We start from the raw sequence: 19,665 nt of genomic DNA, 5'->3' as shown, positions 1-19,665 counted from the left end.
CACGATGACACGCTATCATCCAAGTCACTGAGTTTCAACATGCGATCCACTTGGTCATCCCTTACAACCAGCAGAGCTAGGTTGCTGGGGACCAATTCTAACCCAGAATCCCCACAAGATCATGCAGTGGCCTAGTTCTAGTGTGTGGTTGCAGGGTAATCATGCCCTTGTTCCTGGTCATGTTGTTGCCGCAGTACTGCCGACAGCGATGTAAAGCATGCTTGAATGATTCAACCAAGTCCAAATTACTGCACACTGATGAAGGGAATGTGGCACATGTCCACAAAGGCTGTGGCTTCCCTATTCATTTTCCATCCTCAAATGTGTATTTGGCACAGTGACAAATGATGTTTTCTGTCCGGGCGCATTGCAAGCATGAATGATTTATAGTTGAAAACAGAATCTTGAGTTGATGATTGGATTCATAAGATTGTAACAATAAAAAAAATAATAATAAATGAAAAAATAAAAATAATAATTATATTAGATATTAGTGTTAAATATTATACTTTTACTATTTTTGGTGTCTCACCTGTCGGGCTCACTTGCTCCTGCATTTCCCTGCTGTGAGTGTCATCATTCATCACAACTGAAGCATAGCAGTAACAACGCCTATAACATCACAAAGCGTGGCCCAAAATGAAAGCTTACCATACACTTGATTACAGTTATAAAGTCACATTAAGAATGACAGGAATGCAGGGATCAGGAACTGCTGTTCCCGGGTCCCTACCAAGAGACGGGACCTGTACTGAAATATCCCAGCATGTCTGACATAACTATAGCATCATGGCCGTCAACTAGCTACACAAGGATGAGCAATACTAGTGCTATGATGTTTACTGTGCATTGAATAGGGGTCTATGTTTCTTTTGCTTCTTGGCGATGGGGTAGCAGAGTGGTTAAAGTGTTTGCTCATCACACAGAAGACCTGGGTTCCATTTTCCACATGGGTACAATGTGTGAAGCCTATTTCTGGTGTCCCCCGCCGTGATATTGCTGGAATATTGCTAAAAGCGGCGTAAAACAAAACTCACTCACTCACTCCCAGAAGACCTAGGTTCCATTTTCCACATGGGTATAATGTGTGAATCCCATTTCTGGTGTCCCCCGCTATGATATTGCTGGAATATTGCTAAAAGCAGCGTAAAACCATACTCACTCACTCACTCACTCACTCACTCACTCACTCACTCACTCTTCTTTTGTTACATGTATGTTTATGTAGACAGATTGTGTGTATGTCTACTATCCTGCCTCTGCTATGTAATGGAAAAAGGGAGCAACCATTTTATACTCCTTGGAGAATTCAGATGTCAAGAAATAATGCAGTGCTAAACTTTTGACAGGGATACAGATATGTTTAGTACTACATGAATATATATTTACATAGAATCGGTCTTCAGCAACCCATGCTTGCCGTAATAGGCAACTATTTTTGTCGTAAGAGGCGACTAATGGGATTGGGTGGTCAGGCTCGCTGACTTGGTTGAAGCATGTCATCGATCCCAATTGCATGGATCGATGCTCATGATATCAATCACTGGATTGTCTGTCCAGACTCGATTATTTACAGACCGCTGTCATATAGCTGGAATTTTGCTAAGTGCGGGGTTAAACAATAAACCAACCAACCAACATGATATAAGCTGTTTGGCGTATCACTGAATGGTAGTTAGTGAGTTGCATACATGCATTTCTGGATTGAAAAAGAAAAAATAATAAAGGTATAATAATTTGCTCCACTTTGGGGAAATGATTATTTGAAAAAGAAGTTCAGGTGTTGAAATAAAAATATCTCCTGCTTTGAAAGAGGGAAAAAACATTATCTCTTCTCCCTCTCTCTCTTCCCCGGGGGCACAGGTGGCCCAGTCGTCAAAAGCTCCGCGATTTGCTGTGCAGAGTTGCGTCCCTTGGACATGCCAGAAACCTATGATCGTGGGTTCGAATCCCGGTTCGCTCCGATTATGTTTCTAGGTTTGTCAGCACCATACCCGTGCTCGTGGGTTTCAACGAAGTGGTAAACGTTTGATACCTGCGTCACTTTGGGCTTTCTTACCACATAAAGCTGACACGCTGTGATATAACTGGAATACTGTTAAAAGCGGCGATAAACCCAACTCACTCACTCACTCACTCCCTCTCCCTTCCCCCTCTTCTCCCCCACCATTACTAGAATATTATCTTGTCACTGAAATGAAAATATTTTACAGAAACAAATCTTAATAAAATATGATAAAAAGGATCCCAGAGAATCTCTTAATTTTCAACTCCTAAAAACTGCAGTTATCTAGACTTGCCAAATATCATAGATTTGCATGGGTTGAGAACTGAGGAATGAGGTAGCCTGTCACACAGACCCTGAAACAAATATGTCCAATACATCCCATGCAAGTCCATAATATTTCGCAAGTCGAGATTGCTGCAGTATCAGTATCTGAAAATGAAGAAAGTCTCTAGGCTCCTTTTTATTATACTTTATGACTATAATTCAAAAACTATTTTTTTCTGTAAAATATGTTCATTTTAGAGACTAGATGTTAGTCTACTCATTACTAACAATCCCCCATTGCCCCATTCATCAAAGAGATCTCAATGCTACGATTGTTGTAAGTCAGTGTTAAAGTAGGCAGTTACGATTGTCTTATCACCACATCCCTTTGTGTAATGGCATTCTGGTCAATTATTATCGCTCTGCTAACCCCAGCATGTCAGCGACACACTGTTGTTAGTGATGAGCAAAGATGAAATATAACCAGTTGGCCATGTCATGGCTGTATCAGGCGGGAGACTGGAGGAGTTTATAGCTGAGATAGGGGAAGTATGCTTGGCATCCAAAAGGAATGCTTGACCATGTGTCCAGTCAGGAGCCAGGACATTCTCCTCTTCAGCCAGCACAAACATAGGCACAAGCCCCTCTCCTGACATACTAACACAGCTCACAGGCAAGGGATCCTCTGCCTGAATCCCCTTATACAGAGCAAACACTGGCATGAGCCCCTATAATTGATTCCACATCCCTGACCAAGGGCCACAAGTTATCAGGTGGCGACAGGCTGCTGTCCTGACCTGCAGACATAGCTGGCAACATGCATTCAGTTAAAGTCTTCTTTGAATTGAACAAACTATTTATAATCAACTGTCTGTGATGTCAGCCACTACTCCAAAGCCTGAATGTCTAGTAAAATACTTTTAATTCTAGTAAGCTCAGCTAATAGTAGTCCACATAACAACACCAAAATCTACTAAAAATGAGTCTTCAGGTCAGTAGACTCAAATGTTTTTGTCACAGACTGTATCAGGATGCATTGAGAACCTTGAGTGGATGTATAAGAAACCTGCAGAGGATTTCCTTGTGTAATAAAAACAATGTGTTAAATGAGTTCATGACGGGAAGGTGGGACTGTGGGATTACAACTGCAAGAGGGAAGAGACATTTCATTATCAGTTTGTTTTCATGTATAATTTGTAAGATATTTTTTTATTGTACAAACACAAGCAATGATTTATGACTCTTGATTAGACCAGAGATAAGCAAACAGCATATGTAGTAAGCTAAATATTTTTATGAATTCAACAGAGAGGAGAGGCCTGTCTTCCAAGAAACATCTGAGACACGGTTTAGGAAATTACAGATGTAGACATTGCGTTAGTGTTTAATAGTTGTGATGTGTTGTTTGAAATTAAGAACAAATGTTGAAAATTATAAATATGACTTCAGTGCCCAAGATGACAAAAAGAAAAGCTCAAGCTCCTCAGATTCATCTTGATTTCTTGAACTGTTGTGTATGAATGTTTCTACAGCTATTGAAAAGTATAATTCTGCATCGTTAAGTGGGGCCCTGAGCACCTGTGTCGGAGTTATGTTGATGCTCTTGTTATGGGCACAAACAAATGACAGTCTGGAGTGAGACTCTGGACTCGGCAGGATCTTTGTTTCAGGGGAGGTGACACACCTCTCTGCTGACCACCCTGAATGGCCTCAATTAGCTGCCTACCAGGTGGTCAAGTAGCACTGGTCCTGTGCTTTGTCCATGTGGTGAGCCAGCTGATTCAAACTGGGCTGCTAGATCAGACTGCAGCAGGAATAGGGTTAAGTTGGACATCTGTGCTCTAACTGACGAGGCAGATTCAAACACAGTCTGTAGTTATGGCAGCAACGTTAGGGGCAGGAAGACTGAGTTGCTCCTGCGAATAATTCATTTGGACACAGTAACTTTCAACTAGGAAAGGAATCAGGTTGTCACTGTCGATAGATATGTGATAGGATGAAGGCACATTCATGGTTAGGTGCTGTGTATGTTGGTCTGATGCAGCTGTATGATGTAGCTCACTGGATGCTGAGAGTGTTTCTCAGGTAAATGACCTTTGTTTCATTACTGCTGTTGCTAGTATCTCTAATCTGTAGATATCAGTAGCAATCACCTTGCTTGTTGATATATGAAGCTGCAGTCTGTAAGTATTGATATTATAGATATAGTACTTCGTTATCCCTAGGTAATATGTTCATCATTAAATTCTCTGCTGCATAAAAAAATATGATTACCTTAAAGAAACACTAGTAAACAGTGACATTGTTGCTGGTGCTGAACACATGGGACATGTAGTTTTCAAAGTTGAAAAATGGGTTGGGAAGAGAAGGAGATTCTCTGAGTGTTGATGTGATGGTGTTTCTCAGTTATTAATGTCAGTGATTCGTGACTGCCAAAATAGTGGTTAGAAACCATAAGAGGGGAGTGGTCTGGTTGTCTGAGATACAATAATTCACTGTGCAGAGTTGTGTCCCTTAGGCCCAGGGCCAGGATCCACTGATCCAGCATTATTCTGTGCTCGTGCGTTGCACCAGTGTGGGAAGCATCTATGATCTGCATCACCTGGGGCTTATCCCCATATTAACCTGAAACAGTTTGATAGAACTGTTCAAAGCTTAGTTCAACCTACTCTCACACTGTCTAATTGTCCCACAATGACTGTTCATGGGTCCCTACTATCTGTGTTCCTGACTGGCTGATTATGTCTTCCCCCATGGGGATGCTGGGTTAGAATAAGTTCCCAGCAACTTATGCTGGTCGTAAGAGATGACCAAGTAGATCAGGCGCTCACTCAGTGACTTGTTTGATTGTGTCATCGTTCCCAGACAGCATGTTGCTCACAACATTGATCACTGGATTGTCTGGTCCAGACTCCATTATTTACAGGCTGCCCTCATATAGCTGGAATATTGCTGAGTGTGGCTTTAAACAACAAACAAATAAATAAAACCTGATCTTGGTTTGTCTGACTGTCTGTCTCTGTTCCAGGGAAGAGAAACAGGAACAGTTGTCTGACATCAAGGATGAGCTGGATGACACCAAGGCATCAATGGCCAAACTCAGGAACGAGGTGAGATACTGTCTTAGCATGTTAGCTGGCTATCAGCTGAAAGCAGCTTGACTTGACCTGATGAAACCTGAAAATACTAAACTGAACGAACAGCGATAGAAATTGACATTTTCAGTCCACTTGTCCTTATAATGATAACAAAAAGCCAAATCCTTGAAAATAGCAAATTTCTAATAATCTTTATGATACTTTAACTATTGGGCAGTTTGACAAGGATTCTAGGACTAATGCCATTTCTTATCGCTTATAGCATGCATACAAGGTAGTTGTCATGAAACTAATGAAATTGAGACGAGGAAAATTGTGGCCGAACTTGATCTGATGAACCAAGATTGTTCAGACTTTACTTTCACAACAAAAAAGTGAATCATTGACCAACCTCTAAAAAATGTCGGCCACTCTCATCTAGTTACATACACTATAGAATTACTCCTTGGCATAGGATTACATCCTGGCAGGTTTGTTGAGACAGTCACCTGATATTTGGGATTACGTGTGTTCCTATTAAACGAGATAATCAGATTTGAGTTTACAGATCCAACAGGTTAAAAACTATATTGAAGGTGATGAGATTCAAACAAGCCTTAGGATAAATATAGGGCTGATGTGCTTTGATCCCAGATCATTATCTGGGCTTCATATGGACGATGTGATGAACTTATACATACATGTCATACAACACTGACAAAACTCCAGGATGGGTAGCATTCCTTTCCGTGGCTATTTTGGTCTTACTTGACTGACTGCTAGTGTTACAAGTAAAACCCACTTTTTGAGATTCCTTTAGCTGGCCTGTGGTGTGTACATTGTGCGATGATAGGATCCGCCTCATCTCTGACAAATAAGTGTGTTTTGAGTGAGGCTGTGTTCCGCCCGAGTGACCTCATCGTAGTATGTCCATGCACGGACTGCAAGCGTGTCGACTTTAAGCTGGTTAAGGAGAACCGTAAGTTTGTTTTCCTGATGGATAATAGCAGAGTGGTTTGTGGAGATTTAGGGTGGGAAGTCTATTGACGACGATTTCAGCGTGACAGGATGTGTTTTGTGTGAAAGTGTTATTTTGTTATGGTTATTTCAGAACCTTGATCTGACCCAAGACGCGCGGGCAACTCGGGCTCTGAGAGACGAGCTGGATATCATCAAGGAGAAGGTCAGTGTGAAGTTAATGGACATGTTTAAGTTTCAGATCGTATTGTCACACCTGTCAATCAGCTGACTGATGACTGACAGCTGATGATGGACTGTCATTATCAGAAATAATATGTTTGATGTCTTGACCGTAAGTGGGTGTCCACTTGGTGGCGGGTTTCTGTAGGGCGACTTGTAAACACGGTCAGAGTTATACAGTGTTGGCAGAGGACGAGGCTGCTACAATCTGACACATACACCTGGACACAGGTTGATAAGTGGACACATGGCTTTGGTAAGGAATGTCATAGTATAGCTTCCTGTTTAAAATACTTTACATCAAAATGCAGGTGTGTACAGGTGTGTTCAGATTATTGTTTTTTATTGGTAGTGCTGATTTCACACATTTCATGAAAAGTTTTGAAAAAATCAAATTGTAAGTTTGTATAAATTAATAGTTGTAATATGTTTTAATATTAGCCTTATTTATAATTTTATTCACTATGTATTCACTATGTCAGTCCCATCAAATCAAATACACAGCAGTCGTAATTTTGAGATTTTGGAAATTGTCAAAACTTTATCAGTTATCCCTGACGTCAGGGTGTTATGGATAGGGTTATCAGTTTACTGTTACAGCAGTTGTACATCAGGGTGATAATGACTGGCCTACTTTCCAGCAAGTGGGGCTGTATCTGTAGGGGGTTATCAAGCTTGAAAAGAGACATCTAGTGTCTGTCAGCAACAAGGTGCAATTGTGTCCACTTTTATGAGGACAGCACATTGTATTATCACTCACTGTTCTGCAACATGGCAATAAGTTATCATCTACAGTTTCGAGATTGCTTGTTGACAACTGGAGTGAATATGTTCTCAGCCATGACATGCTGTATGGACTGACAGTGTTGATAGGTGATTAATATTGGGATTTCATTTTTAAAAACACCACCTCACTTCAGGAGTATTGTCATGATGGCGTATTCCAAAGGCTGATTTTAAAAAAAAGTTTCCTTTTATTCTGTCTTTTAAGAAGGGGTTAGTACTATGATAATCCGTTATGATATTACTTCTGAATATATGAGTAGGAAGACGTTTTGTTGCCCTGAACGAACCCATCCCACCACATGAATGCAGAGTTTGAATGGCAAGGACGTTGCTGAATATAAGCTGCCGCCCACGCCTTGTTTGTCCATACAGTAGATTGCTCGCCTGTTTTTTACTGTGATACAATATTACTGATATAAATTCCCCATAATGAATTGGTCCTTAGCAACATCTGCATGCTTGTCGTAAGAGGCGATTAACAAGATCGGTTGGTCAGACTCGCTGACTTGGTTGATGTATGTCATTATATCCCAGTTGCGTAGAACGATGCTCATGATGTCAGTCACTGGATTTTCTGGTCCAGAGGCTATTGTTTGCAGACCATATTGTGAAGTGCAGCCTTAAAATACAACTTTTATAAATGAAATAATATAATGTTATTATTCCCGTTTGGCTACAATGTGTGACTTTGACTACAATGTGTGACTTTGATCATTGTTCATGCAATCAGCCTCTGGTTTGTCTGATCCAGGTGACAATCAGGATGGGGTTGGCAGGCTCACTGACTTGGTTGATGCATGTCAGCATATCCCATTTGCGTGGATCGAGGTTCATAATATCAAGCATTGGATTGTCTGGTCCAGACCTGAATATTTACAGACTGCCGTCATCTAGCTGGAATAGTGCTGAGTGCGGCGTTTATCAACAAACAAACAAACAAAACATGTTCATGTCACTGTAGAGTCGCTGGTTAGCTGGACATACTGAGATGGCAAGCAATATTGGCTGACTCGTGATATGAATATTAGATTATTATCAGTTATTCATCAAATTTGAGGAGGAATTTACTTTTCAATTTTCAATTTCTCAAAATTGACTTAAAATATGTCACTTGGAGGTAGTTACTATTGAACTCCAATTAACAACAGCAGGTGATGAGTATAGAGTGTTAGGTGAGACAGGAATTAATAGTTAACATTTGGCCTGATCTGTCAGCAAGGAAGAAGGAAAAGTTTTTGAGAATCATGACAACTGTTTCTATATCCTTCTTCAAATCAATCATAGTTTGATCACTGAACTGATATCATACAGTCCTGGCTGATTATTTCAGATAATATTGAGATAATAAAGATATATTTCCTTGTATCCACCTTGATATATCATCTAATCAATAGTATAGTTCACTGCATTGGAGTTGTGAGTAGGGTAAGACTGTGCAGCATGATTACAGGCTGGGGTTGTGGGTAGCATGTCTCAGTGGTTACAGGCTGGGGTTGTGGGTAGCATGTCTCAGTGGTTACAGGCGGGGGTTGTGGGTAGCATGTGTCAGTGATTACAGGCTGGGGTTGTGGGTAGCATGTCTCAGTGGTTACAGGCTGGGGTTGTGGGTAGCATGTGTCAGTGATTACAGGCTGGGGTTGTGGGTAGCATGTCTCAGTGGTTACAGGCTGGGGTTGTGGGTAGCATGTCTCAGTGATTACAGGCTGGGGTTGTGGATAGCATGTGTCAGTGGTTACAGGCGGGGGTTGTAGGTAGCATGTCTCAGTGATTACAGGCTGGGGTTGTGGATAGCATGTGTCAGTGGTTACAGGCGGGGGTTGTGGGTAGCATGTCTCAGTGATTACAGGCTGGGGTTGTGGGTAGCAGGTCTCCGTGGTTACAGGCTGGGGTTGTGGGTAGCATGTCTCTGGTTACAGCCTGGGATTGTGGGTAGCATGTCTCAGTGATTACAGGCTGGGGTTGTGGATAGCATGTCTCAGTGATTACAGGCTGGGATTGTGGGTAGCATGTCTCAGTGGTTACAGCCGGGGGTTGTGGGTAGCATGTCTCATTGATTACAGGCTGGGGTTTTGGGTAGCATGTCTCAGTGATTACAGGCTGGGGATGTTGGTAGCATGTTTCCGTGGTTACAGGCTGGGGTTGTGGGTAGCATGTATCAGTGGTTACAGGCTGGGGTTGTGGGTAGCATGTCTCAGTGGTTAGAGGCGGGGGTTGTGGGTAGCATGTCTCAGTGATTACAGGCTGGGGTTGTGGATAGCATGTCTCAGTGGTTACAGGCGGGGGTTGTGGGAAGCATGTCTCATTGATTACAGGCTGGGGTTTTGGGTAGCATGTCTCAGTGATTACAGGTCGGGGATGTTGGTAGCATGTCTCTGATTACAAGCTGTGGTAAGTGGAGATTCTCAAGACACCACGTTGGCTGTAATGGAGACATTACAGATGTGAAACAGAGCAGGGCTTTGCTAGTATGTAGTGAGGCATTAGTCATGGAAAGATACATACTCTTTCTCTGGCCTGCTGTAATGTGTTGTTGCATGATCAACTCATGCTCTGTATCACTATCAGTGGTAGTGGTTGTAACATCATGGTTCCATGATAAGAACAGTAGAAACTTACTGAAGTCAACTTCTTGAACTTCTTAAACTTGTAATGTTAGTTTGCATGGGCTGGCTCTACACTGGTCAACATTAGGCATTGGGTCAATGGTCCCTTGGGGACCGTAATCGATTGTAAGATATTTAGGGGGGCTCTCTTGTGCAGGGTGAAAAAAAGGCCATTTTGTAATGAAATATGAAGTGCTTTTGCATTTTGTCCTTTCAGGGAAGTCCTGATTGAAATGTACAAGGACATGGCGAGGGTCATCCCAAAATATGACAAGTATTAGGGGAGGGTCAATATTTTCAGTATGTGGTGCATCAAAAACCTCTGACCCACCCACCCTTGTAATAAATGACCGGTCCCTTTTCATTGTTAGACCATAAAGATTTAATGAGTCCTTAGATTCAAATGCTGTAGCAGCAAACCTCAAGGACACTAGGTCTCCCATTATTTTTGAACACTGTGATAGCAGTAGTGCCAGTGCCAGCTTGAACATCGTCCCAGTTTGACCTCAGTGATTCACCCAGTTATCCAAGCATGAAATAGCAGTAGAGTAATACGAATGCCAACAGACTCGCTCAACCATTGATTGGCTGTTGTATTGTACAGTCACACTGATGTTGGTAATCGACGCGTTAGAAGATGCTTGTTACCTGCTCCAGATCCCTGTGAGTCTGTTGAGATTCCAGGGTGGACCTCATGCCAATGAAACTGTTTGTCGTAAAAGCTAACATAAGTGTACCGGGTGGTCAGGCTCAGTGACGTGGTTGATTGTGTGTCATCATAACCAGCAGAGGATGTTCATAATATCAGCCATTGTTTTTTCTGGTTAAGACCACTCTGGGCAGTGGGGTAGCCTAGTGGTTAAAGCGTTCGCTCATCACATTGAAGACTCGATTCCCTAACATGGGTACAAAGTGTGAAGCCCGTTTCTTTTGTCCCCCGCTGTGATATTGCGAGGATACTGCTTTAAGCAGCATATAACGATACTCACTCACTTCAAAGCATTACAAGCCAGCAAAATGCCTTGATATTGCGTTTTAATCTAAATACATGTATTCTTAATGTATAACTTCTCGTCACGATATGGCTGAAATATTGCCCACGAGACGTTAAATATGAACTCACTCACTGATATTGTGTTTTGGTTCTGATGTGTGTTGTTCCCCTCCACAGGCGAGCAAGGTGGACACATACGAGAAGGAGATCAGCAAGTACAAGGAGCGGCTGAATGAGCTGGAGTTCTACAGGGCTCGCATGGAGGTGAGCTACAGGCCCTCAGGCCGCATGTACATACTGCCGCAGCAGCAGCAGCAGCAGCAGCAGCAGCAGCAGCAGCAGAGCACAACATTGCCCCAGTCATTCAAAAACACACAATTAATATTAAGAACTGTATTGAATATTGAATAATAACAAATTCTTAGACTTATCCTATCTACATGCATATCTCCTTATTTCGATCCGTAGTGGATAAATAGTTTATTGCAATGTTTATTATTTTGTGTAGTTAACTGTGTATTTCAGGATGTATTACAACTACACTTGTACACTCCAATCTGCGTATGAAACACATACAGCAGCATGTTCAGGTACTTGATGAATATGTAGGGACACCCCTTAAAAGCCTGAAATTCTACTAGCCCTTAGGATTTTGCATGTGCGGCTAGCATGCTGGTAAAATGAGCATAATGTTATCTCAGATTGTTTTTACCCTTTTTTAAACATTGAATTTGACAATTTCCACACAAAAAAAAGTCTTTACAACAGCATTTGCTTGAATGTCAGAATGCATATTTTAAATCCTGTTTAAGTCCTATACTATTCAGTTCATGTTTGAACATACAGAAAAACGTATTGTGGCAGTATATTGTTCGATGTTTCCTTAATACAGACATCTAAGTTTTGCACAGTTTCCCTTAGCCATGACATGATGCTAAGGGAAACTGTTCAATAAAGTGGTATAGGGCTAAGATCTGCTTTACTTTAAGGCTTTCCTCCCACATTAAGATGACATGCAGAAATACTGAATACTGCTCAAAGCAGCATTAAACCCAACTCACTCTCACTCACTCACTCACTCACTCACTCACTCACTCACTCACTCACTCCGTGTGTCTCCCTGCAGGAGCTGAGGGAGGAGAACAACATCCTGGAGGAGACGAAGACAGTACTGGAGGACCAGCTAGCCAGCAGCCACAAGCGGGTCGAGACCGTACGCGAGCTCGAGAATGAGCTGCTTAAGTTCCGCGAGCTCACCCAGGAAATGACTGCTGTAAGTACCGGCTGCCAACTAATGAAGAACTGAATCTGTTTGGAAAACAGGAAATTATGACTTGACAATAACAAGGGTTTAGTGATGTGATGTATGTATTGACTTAGGTTCAGTGCCAATTTGGTATGATGTTTAGGTAGTCTGTATTGTTGGGAATATCATAGACAGTGAAGGGTTTTAGATTATGTGGGATGTTTCGGCTGAGGTTATCACAGACTATATGTTTGGCTGACCACAGGCTTAAAGGGTTTGGGGAGATGCTGGTTGTTTAGGACTGGGTTTTCTACAGATGGGATAAGGTTTGATGTAATCACACAGAGGGTTGGCATCAACCCAACTGTATAGGGTTCGTGTTCGTGTATTGGGTTGAAGGTAACACAGAGGTGATGTGGATTGTCTTGGGCTGAGTTAAACACATACCATAGTGAGTCAGACGTACCAAAGACTATAGCACAGACATTGCTTCTGTAGGAGAGAGATGGTGACCGGGAGAAGATCCAACAATTGACTGAAGACATCTTACGACTGGAAATGGACAAGAAGAACTCGATGAATGAGAGCGCCAACCTCGAGCAGGAGCTGCAGGATGCCAGACACAAGCCGGGAGGTGAGGGCTGCTGTAGTATGGCCTGGTCTGTAGACTGTATAGACCTGTGTGGTGGAGTGTTTGTAAGGGCAGTCATATGTCAGGTATATCATAGTGAGAGCCCAGGCCTGATGCTGACAAACCATTGTACATCAATCCCCTGTGAGGCTTTACTCACACATGGACTCAATATATCCTTACATGTAATTGTAATATTGTCACCAATCATATTGGAGCATTTTATATATCATATCATATAACTCATTTTGGTCACATGACATGATGAAGATGGATGCAGGAAAACTTCTAAATTTAAGTAATTTGATCCAATCTCATGATTATCTTGTTTATTATGAAGTTTAGTTGGGACTATAAGACTTGGGACTATAAGACTTGTGTCAGTTAATAACACTGTTGTTCTATTTCAGTTGTAAGTGGCTCCCTGTCTGACCAGCTGAGCGAGACGTCAAATGCTCGGATCCTACGGCTGCAGCTGGAGAACCAACAGTTGCATGAGAAGCTTCAGGAGGCATCTGAGAACGCGCTGATCCAGAACACAGCCATCAACCTGGAGAACGAGAAGGAGATCCAGAGACTCTCCAAGAAGCTGGAGAAGCTCCAGGAAAGCAACTCCCTGGCGTCCCAGGAATGTCTGGACATGGAGGAGCAGAAGGACGAGCTGAGTCGGGAGAAGGAGAAGTTAATTGTCACCCTGGAGATGGTGAAGGAGAACAGTGATCGGCAAGTGCGCGAACTGGAGGCCGAGAACGAGCATCTCACACAAACCATTGATGTTCTCCGGGAACGCAATGAGAAGTCGAATGATGCTCGTATTAAAGATTTGGAAAGGGAGAATCGAAGACTTCATGAAACTGTGTCGACTAAGAATGCTATGCTTTCAAAACTTGAGTTTGAAACAAAACAGTTACACAGGTCTTATCAAAAGTTGAAGGAAAATGTTGACACAGTGCCAGAACTGGAGAATGAAAATGCAAAACTGGAAAAGGAAAATTCTGAAATGCATAAACAGATTACAACACTAGAGCTAACCTGTGATAAACTTAGTACTGTGGAACAAGAGATTTCTGATTTAGATGTGGAGAACAGGAAGTTGACAAAAACTGTGGACACGTTGCAGAATTCTCTCAGGAAGAAGGAACAGTTAGAGGAACAGAATATCAACTTGACAGTGGAAAATCAGAAACTGCAGAGAATGTTAGACTCTTTACGTGATTCCTCAGAGAAAAATTTCCAGTTAGAAAATGATAAGGATGTGTTAAATAGAGAAATACAACAGCTGAAGAAATCCCTGGAATCTCAGAAGCAACATAAAGCGAAACAAGAACAGATGGAATTTGAACTGTTAGACATAGACAACGAAAATCAAAGACTTCAGAAGTCTCTAGATATCACAACTAGGAGGATGGAACAGTTAGAAAATGATAACTCCGATCTAGAAAATGAAAATGAAAAGTTAGCTAAAACATTAGAATCAATGAAAGTGTCAATCAAAAGGTTAGAAGAGAAAGAGAAAGAAGCTTTGGAGACCGAAACAGAATTGAGTGAACTGCAAAAAGAGAGGGCAACTCTGGAGAAGGAAAACAAAAAATTAAAGCAGTCGCTAGAGTTACGTGACTCGTCCTATGAAGAGCTGACAGCTCGGAACACAGCTATGGAGCAGCAAAACAAGTCTCTGAAGAAGTCGGTGGAGAAGCTGAAGGAGACCTGTGCCCGAGTCAGGGACCTCGAGAAGGAGAACAAGGAACTCATGCAGGAGGTGCACCTGGACAAGAAGACCATCCCAGCACTCAGGGAGGTAAGTAATGCCCTGTCTGTCTTGTGTCTGTCTTGTGGTTGCTGTGATGGTGGGCAGATGCAGGTCAAAAAGCATTTGTTCACCTGTGGGAATTCCGGATAAGAATATAGGCCCCCCCAAGCTTGCTAACTTGATTGATACATGTCATATCCCAATTTCATGTTTTGATGCTCATGTAAGTGACGGGATTGTCCAGACTCTATTATTTACAGTCCGCCGTCCTATAGCTGGTATATTGCCGAGGGCAGTGTTAAAACGACAAATGAATAAAAAGTACAGCATTTTCTTATTATGTTTATATTGCCAATATGAGTACAGTGCGTGAAGCCCAAACTAAGTGTCACCTGCCCTTACACGGCTGAAATATTGTAGATATATTAAGCACTGGTTTCTGTACATAAGTATATTCAAAGGCAAATTTAAGCTAGTAATGAGTAAGGGTAACTTAAGTGACAGTTGTAAGATTTGTTTTCTGCATGCTACTTCTGCTGTGTATTTCAGGACCTGGTGAATGAAAAGATTAAGTCCACCACTCTGTGCAATGAGTTGGAGACCTTGAAACATGAGTTGGAGCGGGTCGGCATCAACCGGGAGAAGCTGGTCATGGCTGAACAGATGCAGGATGATAGGTGAGAAGTTATCACCACTTTGTGAACCCAAATTCCATCAACAAATATCATTATACGTGTAGTCCCAACAGAATCCTTATCTCAAAATGGGTTAATATTGACATTCCCATTGTCAACAAATACTGTAACTTAATGCAAATTTGATGGCTCCCCAGGACTTCAAAATGATTAGGTTTCATGGTATTTGTTTCAATGATTAAACCAGGTACTTGTTTCAATGTTACTGACACCGTCGACCTCAAGCATGGGGATCGTTTTCACCAAGAAATAAGAGCTTAGATAGTCAAAGGGATTGTTGTTTTAAGCCACAGTTGTTGAAAGTGCTATGTATTTTCAGTTAAGAACAACCAGGTTCTTTTCACATTATGTATGTTGGTTATGTAACCCAGATGTTTAGCTACCTTTCACTACATGTGTGATTCTTGACAGCCGCTACCAGGCGCTGGAGTCAATGATGGAGGACGCCTTCAAGAAGAGTCTGGATTTGAAGGAGCAAAAAATTCAACTCCTTGAGAGCAGGTCAGAATAAGTGTCCTTCCTCAAATCTACCAAGGGGAAGTGGGGTAGCCTAGTGGTTTAAAGCGTTTGATCGTCACTCCGAAGACCCGGGCTCAATTCCCTCCATGGGTACAATGCTTGATACTGCTGGAATGTTGTTCAAAGCGGCGTTAAACCACACTTACACACTTACACACTCACTCACTCACTCACTCACTCACTCACTCACTCACTCACTCACTCACTCACTCACTCACTCACTCACTCACTCACTCACTCACTCACTCACTCACTCACTCACTCACTCACTCACTCACTCAAATATACATAATCTACCTTCAGTAGATGTCCATTGTCCATGACTTGCTTACTCTAGGAAATGTAAGTCGCAACAATGTATTATAGGTAGGGGTCCATTTTTGTTGAGTAAGTGTTGAGCATTTTGACCAGGATGATGATGTCCACAATGTGACATTGGTGTTATGACTATCCTAACTCAGGTGGATTCCCCCGAATATGTTGCTAGGTTTGTCAGCACCATACCTGGCTCGTGGGTTTTACCAAAGTGGTAAACTTCTGAGACCTGCATCACTTCAGGCTTTCCTCCCACATTTAGCTGACACGCTGTGATATAACTGGAATACTATTCAAAGGGGCATTAAACACAACTCACTCACTCACTCCCTTACACACACACTAATACAGACCAATGATAGTCACATCACTTTGAGGAACAGGTTCCTGCTCAACTTTGTTTTGAAAGTTTTCTTAAAATATTTGTCATGACAATAGTCATAGCAATAGGATTACTGTATAGAAAGGGTCCCATTCCACAAAGCATTCATAGTGCTAATATCTCCCATAACTCCCATACTTTGATATAGACTTATGACAGTCCTAGCACAAAGATCACTTTGTGGAACAGGCCCTAAGACCATTGTGTTTCTGGAGTTTTTATGTTCTGAGAATTTATTCTTAGTATTTGCAGTGAAGTTGACTTGTTTGGTGTGTTAGGTTGGAGGAGTCAAAGAGCTGGAACCAGAGGCTGAATGAAGAGCTGCGAGAGGCACGGCGCGAGGCTGAGATGCTGAAACAGAGATATGAGGAAGAGGAGAACTTCCGGGAGAGTGACAGGTCAGGATCTTCTACCCGTATAAACAGACCTGTGATGTTCAGTATGCTGATCATGTCGTTATATTTCAGTATGGAATAGGTTTAAGACTTTTTTCTAGTTTACCCTGTTACTGTTGTTACAGGAAGAACGAATCTGTGCGGTCGGAGCATCACCATCATCATCATGCCACACAGGACATCCTGGATCTCAAGGACCATCTGGTGCAGGTGGAGAGGACGGTAGGTACTCTTCAGTCACAAACACACTTGTGCAATAGGGCGGTAAACACACATGAGTATATTCCCTTACTCAACAGGATAGTATGTCCCCCTTGCTCAAGAGGATGGTATGTTCCCCTTACTCTAGAGGATAGGATGTTCCCCTTACTGTAGAAAAACTGTTTGCTTGCACCCATGCAGTAGGGCTGTATACAAAGTCTATGTTCATGCTAGGCTCTAATGTATATATTAAAATATGTGTGTGTTTATTGTTTGACATTATTTATTTACATTCACAGTATTTTCATCAAACAACATTGTAGCACCAAGTAGACACTGTTAAGTAAGTTTGTCCTATATTTCCAGAACGCTACACTCATGTCAGAGAACAGTAACCTGAAAAGCCAGAACACCGTCCTGAATGACCAGCTTCATAAACTGGATGATCAGAATCTCAACCTTCAGTCCAGGACGTCCTCACTCCAGGAGCAGTTTGTCACCTTGCAGTCTCAAAATGCCAAGCTCCAGGTTGAAACCACAACCCTCCAGTCCAAGTGTTCCTCTCTCTTCTCACACAACAATGCTCTCCAGAGTCAAATGTCCACCCTGGAGTCGGAACACGAACTGTTGATCCAAAACCACGAGGATCTCCAGACATCACACGAGTCCTTCGTGTCGGACCATGAGGCCCTGCAGCAGCTTCATGAACAGCTGACCACGGACTACGAGTCGCTCATCTCTGAGCATGGGTCCCTGAAGTCCATCCACAAGTCTCTGAAGAATGAGCTAAAGGACCTTCAGGAGCAGCTGGACTCCTTGCTGCAGGGAAAGGATGATGTCAACAAGCTGCGAGACATCCTGGAGCGGGAGAGAGAGCAGCTCAAGTCAGAACTCCGGGCTCTGGGCAATCTTCAGATGGACTATGATAAGCTACGGGACGAGCATGATCGATTAAGGAGTGGGTATGATAAGCTGAGTCAGGATTATCGCGGGGTTTTGACTGATCACAAGCAGCTGAAGAAGGACAACCACACACTGAATCTGAAGAACACAGAGATGACAGGCGAGGTCGGGGAATATAAGGACACCATAACCAACATGGATATAGAAATGCAGAAACTGGAGAACAGGTTTGATGTGAGTTTCACTTTCTGTATCGGGGCAGTGGGTAGCTTGGTGGATATAGCTGAAGGCTTGTCCAGTGGAAGACCCTTGGTTCAATATCCATATGGGTAAAGTCTGTTAAGCCTTTCTTCTTCTCTGGTGTAATATTGCTAAAATACTGCAAAATCTTTATTCGACTATACCAAAATCTAAAATTAAGCACGAATGTCAAAGGGTCTTGTGTCAGCCCTAATTTTAAAAGATTAATAGATCCCTAGATTCAAATACTATTGGAGCAAAATCTCAAGGACCCACAGGACTCACAAATGCACGCACCACATGCACACCCTGACCAGCCCTTTAGTTGCCAGGTATGCATATTTTATTATTAGTGTAATGTGAACTTGTATTTACTGTGAATCTAATAAGACTGTATTGTTATCGCCCTCCCTGGCAGGCCTTGTACCAGGTGAACCAGAAGCTGGATGAGGAGAACCGGGCATTGCTGTACCAGGTGCAGCAGCTCCTCAATCAGAACCAAGACCTCCTCACTCAGGCCCTCAACAGCAAGGACCAACAGCAGGAGGAGCAGAAGTCCTACATGTAAGTAGTGGCTGACACAGGGGTAGACTGTACCTGGCTATGGTGGGACGACAGGTATCCGAAGTCCCATGTCTATAATAGCAGACAGGGGTGGACTGTACCTGGCTATGAAGGGATGGCAGGTACAAGCAGTCCCATGTCTATAATAGCAGACAGGCCTGGACTGTACCTGGCTATGCTGGGACGGCAGGTACAAGCAGTCCCATGTCTATAATAGCAGACAGGGCTGGACTGTACCTGGTTATGCTGGGACAGCAGGTACAACCAGTCCCATGTCTGTAATAGCAGACAGGGCTGGACTGTACCTGGTTATGCCGGGACGCCTTGTACAAGCAGCATATTAGGGCTGGACTGTACCTGGCTATGCTGGGACGGCAGGTACAAGCCGTCCCATGTCTATAATAGCAGACAGGGCTGGACTGTACCTGGCTATGCTGGGACGGCAGGCACAAGCAGTCCCACATGTGCACAGTGGTAGACACAGGAGGGTATCGTATGTGGCTATCTTGGGTCACAGCTGGCATCAGCAATACTACATATGCATTGGGACAGACACAGGGGTGTGTCAGGGCCATCATGCTGACTAGAAAGTGTATGCGTTTCAACAGAAGAGTTCTGGTTAAATTGGTGATGTGGAAAAGATTGTTAAAATGCCCATAATGTTAATTACGATTTCAGAGAGAAGTTGGCTGATCTGCGTCGTCAGAAAGAACGTCTTGAGGAGAAGATCATGGAACACTACAAGAACAGATGGGACTCTCCCAAAAAGTAAGTTGTCCTCTGTGTTAACCACTTTTAGGTTGCATGATGCTTCCATTACAAGATGCTATGACAGCTGGGTTGCTGACCAGGATCAGACCTCGTCGATGGATGTTCTCTTGCGCGTGTCTTC

At 42.7% G+C, this 19,665-nt stretch overlaps 1 protein-coding gene across 4 annotated transcripts in view; it reads left to right on the top strand.

The window, feature by feature from the left end:
• Positions 1-19,665, top strand: part of LOC139444133 (girdin-like) — a 96,271-nt gene that overhangs the window by 63,492 nt on the left and 13,114 nt on the right. For 3 of the 4 annotated variants that reach the window (XM_071225035.1, XM_071225034.1, XM_071225033.1), the window contains exons 8-20: positions 5,301-5,382; positions 6,461-6,532; positions 11,110-11,196; positions 12,059-12,205; positions 12,677-12,812; positions 13,220-14,607; positions 15,109-15,236; positions 15,666-15,755; positions 16,749-16,868; positions 16,991-17,087; positions 17,433-18,203; positions 18,628-18,773; positions 19,452-19,541. In XM_071225035.1, coding sequence (XP_071081136.1) covers positions 5,301-5,382; positions 6,461-6,532; positions 11,110-11,196; positions 12,059-12,205; positions 12,677-12,812; positions 13,220-14,607; positions 15,109-15,236; positions 15,666-15,755; positions 16,749-16,868; positions 16,991-17,087; positions 17,433-18,203; positions 18,628-18,773; positions 19,452-19,541 — 3,354 coding nt within the window. Of the gene's footprint in view, positions 1-5,300; positions 5,383-6,308; positions 6,329-6,460; positions 6,533-11,109; positions 11,197-12,058; positions 12,206-12,676; positions 12,813-13,219; positions 14,608-15,108; positions 15,237-15,665; positions 15,756-16,748; positions 16,869-16,990; positions 17,088-17,432; positions 18,204-18,627; positions 18,774-19,451; positions 19,542-19,665 lie in introns of those variants that run through there. The other variant, XM_071225036.1, reaches the window with a different exon arrangement.

The sequence above is a fragment of the Haliotis cracherodii genome, unplaced genomic scaffold, assembly GCF_022045235.1.
Source record: "Haliotis cracherodii isolate W230 unplaced genomic scaffold, xgHalCrac1.p SCAF_5, whole genome shotgun sequence".
Classification (NCBI taxonomy): Eukaryota; Metazoa; Mollusca; class Gastropoda; order Lepetellida; family Haliotidae; genus Haliotis; species Haliotis cracherodii.
The sequence above is the reverse complement of the archived record's forward strand: the minus strand, read 5'-3'. Positions and strand labels throughout refer to the sequence as shown.